We start from the raw sequence: 3,181 nt of genomic DNA, 5'->3' as shown, positions 1-3,181 counted from the left end.
CCTGATCATGGGAAATGTAGTTCCATAACATCTGGGGGTGCCGATGTTTCCCATCACTGTCATAGAACGTCACAATCCCACCACACAGTACAATAATGAAAAGCAGCAACAATATAACAGAGTAAGAAACGTCCAATCCAGGATCCTCATCTCTCACCTCTGCGATGCCTTTAATTCACACCGGAGAGGCGTGGCAATGCGCAATTCCCGCTCACTTTTTTTTCTCACGCGTTTAACCTATGGCCGCCCTAAGCGGAACAAACACCCCGAATCCGCCCCGGAACCTCTCAGACGCGGTTTTGTTTTCAGTGGAGGTTTCGGCAAACTTGTAGCATCTTCTGTACAGCGGCAAAAACACCTCCGCTACTACACCGGGGGAGGGGGGGGCAATAAAGTATAAAAGGCAAAACTTTTATGTAGATTTGGATGGAGTGGAGATGGATTAGAGCCCCTGTCAGTTATTGCTGCCCCATTAGGGAGATTCACCCTCTGTATTTCTCTCCATTTCTTTACTTTTATTGAAAGTGAAAAGAAAATCCCTCATGTTGGGAGGTCGCCAGAAGAGTAACAGAGGGGAAATCTTCCAATGGGGACGCTGGATCTGGTGATCTGGTGACCCTGGGGGGAGTCCTCAAGGAATACCTTTAATTTTTTGGGATTTGCTCTCACTTCCTGATTGGTTACAGGACAGGAAGTGAGGGGAAATCTTACAATGGGGGCACAGTGAGAGGAGATCTGATTGGGGTTCTCCCTGCTCTGTACAAAATCACAGAGAGAGAGAAAACGAATTTTTCATTCTATTTCTAATATAATAATCAGAGAGCAACACTGACATTCTTCTGTGATTTGATCCACAACTTAGGAAACGCACAGCTGTGACTGCAACCTAACTGTGACACATGGAGGGTGCATGGAAGGACAGACACATGGAGGGTGTAGGGGAGGGGGGGAGGGCAGACACATGGAGGGTGTAGGGGGGGACAGACACATGGAGGGTGTAGGGGGGGGGGGGAGGGGACAGGCACATGGATGGTGTAGGGGTGGTGAGGTTACAGACACATGGAGGGTGTAGGGGGGAGGGGACAGACACATGGAGGGTGTAGGGGACAGACACATGGAGGGTGTAGGGGGGAGGGGACAGACACATGGAGGGTGTAGGGGGGGGGAGGGGACAGACACATGGAGGGTGTAGGGGGGGGAGGAGACAGACACATGGAGGGTGTAGGGGGGGGGGGAGGGGACACATGGAGGGTGTAGGGGGGGGAGGGGACACATGGAGGGTGTAGGGGGAGGGGAGGGGACAGACACATGGAGGGTGTAGGGGGGGAGGGGACAGACACATGGAGGGTGTAGGGGGGGGGGGAGGGGACAGACACATGGAGGGTGTAGGGGGGGGGGGAGGGGACAGACACATGGAGGGTGTAGGGGGGGGAGGGGACAGACACATGGAGGGTGTAGTGTAGTGAAGTCTCCCCTCCCCCCCGGTACTCACAGTGATGGTGATTTCATGTTTCTTCAGCCGGGATTTCAGACTCTTCATGGCCGCTCCGCTCCTCTCACATCTCCTCCTCTCTCCTCTCGGTCTCTCCGTCTCTTTTCCTCTCACACTTTCTCTGTCTGCTCCCTCTGGTTGCCGTAAACCGCTCCTCTCCTTCCCTCCAATAGGATTTCTGGAATGACAAGGACTGACTGACTTCCGGCCAATCACAGCCATGGAAAAGTTTTGGGGGCGGAATTTCCTCTCAGAACTTTTTTTTCCCCCCTGGCTGAGGGACAGACACACCTTTCGGCGGGACGGTGACGTCACTCAGGTGTGAGGTGGGCGGGGCGGAGGGTGACACCGGGGTCCGGCTGCGGGTCACTGAGGTGGTTTAACCATTTCTCACCCGGGACATTTCTCTCCTACAGGTAACAATCAGGATTTTTTGCCAGAAAATTACTTAGAACCCCCAAATATAATATAATACATATATATATATCAGAGCCCCCAGAGAATAAAATGGCGGTCGTTGCAATTTGTTACGTGTCACGCGGTATTTGCACAGCAATTTTTGTAAAACGCTATTTTTTGCGGGGAAATAATACACTTTAATGAATTAAAAAAAAATCTTTACTGTAAAAAATAAAAATATGATTTTACCTGATAAATAAATACCAAATGTCGCGCTTTAACCTCTTCAGCCTCAAATAGAGATTTCTTTTGGTGGTATTTGATCACCTCTGCGATTTTTATTTTTTGCGCTATAAACAAAAAAAAGAGCGACAATTCTGAAAAAAAAAAAAAAAACAATATTTTTGGGGGGAAAAAATACACTTTAACCACTTTACCCCCAGCCCTATTTCGGACACTTTTTGTTCACGCGTTAAAACCAGTATTTTTTCCTAGAAAACTACTTAGAACCCCAAACATTATATATATTTTTTTTAGCAAAGACTCTGGAGAATAAAATGGCGGTCATTGCAATATTTGTTGTCACGCTGTATTTGCGCAGCGGTCTTTAAAACGCCATTTTTTTGGAAAAATTTAGAAAAATCACATTTCACTGCATTTAAAAAATACTAAACAGTAAAGTTAGCCCATTTTTTTTGTATATTGTGAAAGATGATGTCACGCCGAGTAAATAGATACCCAACATGTTACGGTTTAAAATTGCGCCCCCCCCCCCCCCCCGTGGGATGGCGACAAACTACGGTCAATAGAAATCTCAATAGGCGACTCTTTAAATTTATTTAACGGTTACCAGTTTAGAGTTAGAGTGTAGCTCTTTCTTTTTTTAATTATTGCCCACGCTCTGGCGATCGCGGCAATACCTCACATGTGTGGTTTGAACAGCGATTTAATTTGCGGCTCGACTTCTGTATACGTTTTTTATTGTGCGCGAGCTAACGGTGACGGGGGCGGCTACATTTTTTTTTTCCCATTTATTTTATTTATTTTTTTAACTATTACAGTTTAAAAAAAAAAAAAAAATCAGATCACTTTTATTGCTGTAACAAGCAATGTAAACATCCCTTGTGACACCAATATGTAGTGACAGGTACACTTTATGGAGGGATCGAGGGTCTAAAAGACCCCAAACCCCTCCACTACACTTCCATGTATGCAAAACGCCGAAAAAGGCGTTTTTTAATACAGCCATTTTTCAAATTTGCCGCCTTTTGCAGCAGAGTGACCCGGAAG

At 46.7% G+C, this 3,181-nt stretch overlaps 1 protein-coding gene across 2 annotated transcripts in view; it reads right to left on the bottom strand.

The window, feature by feature from the left end:
• Positions 1-1,640, bottom strand: part of UACA (uveal autoantigen with coiled-coil domains and ankyrin repeats) — a 195,450-nt gene extending 193,810 nt beyond the window's left edge. For both annotated transcript variants that reach the window (XM_082252996.1, XM_082252998.1), the window contains exon 1: positions 1,493-1,640. In XM_082252996.1, coding sequence (XP_082109122.1) covers positions 1,493-1,540 — 48 coding nt within the window. In that variant the 5' untranslated portion in view covers positions 1,541-1,640. The remainder of the gene's footprint in view (positions 1-1,492) is intronic.
• Positions 1,641-3,181: the final 1,541 nt, after the last annotated feature.

This window comes from Pelophylax lessonae (assembly GCF_965119305.1).
Source record: "Pelophylax lessonae genome assembly, chromosome: 4".
Classification (NCBI taxonomy): Eukaryota; Metazoa; Chordata; class Amphibia; order Anura; family Ranidae; genus Pelophylax; species Pelophylax lessonae.
Note: the sequence above shows the minus strand (reverse complement) of the source record. Positions and strands in the feature narration are given on the sequence as shown.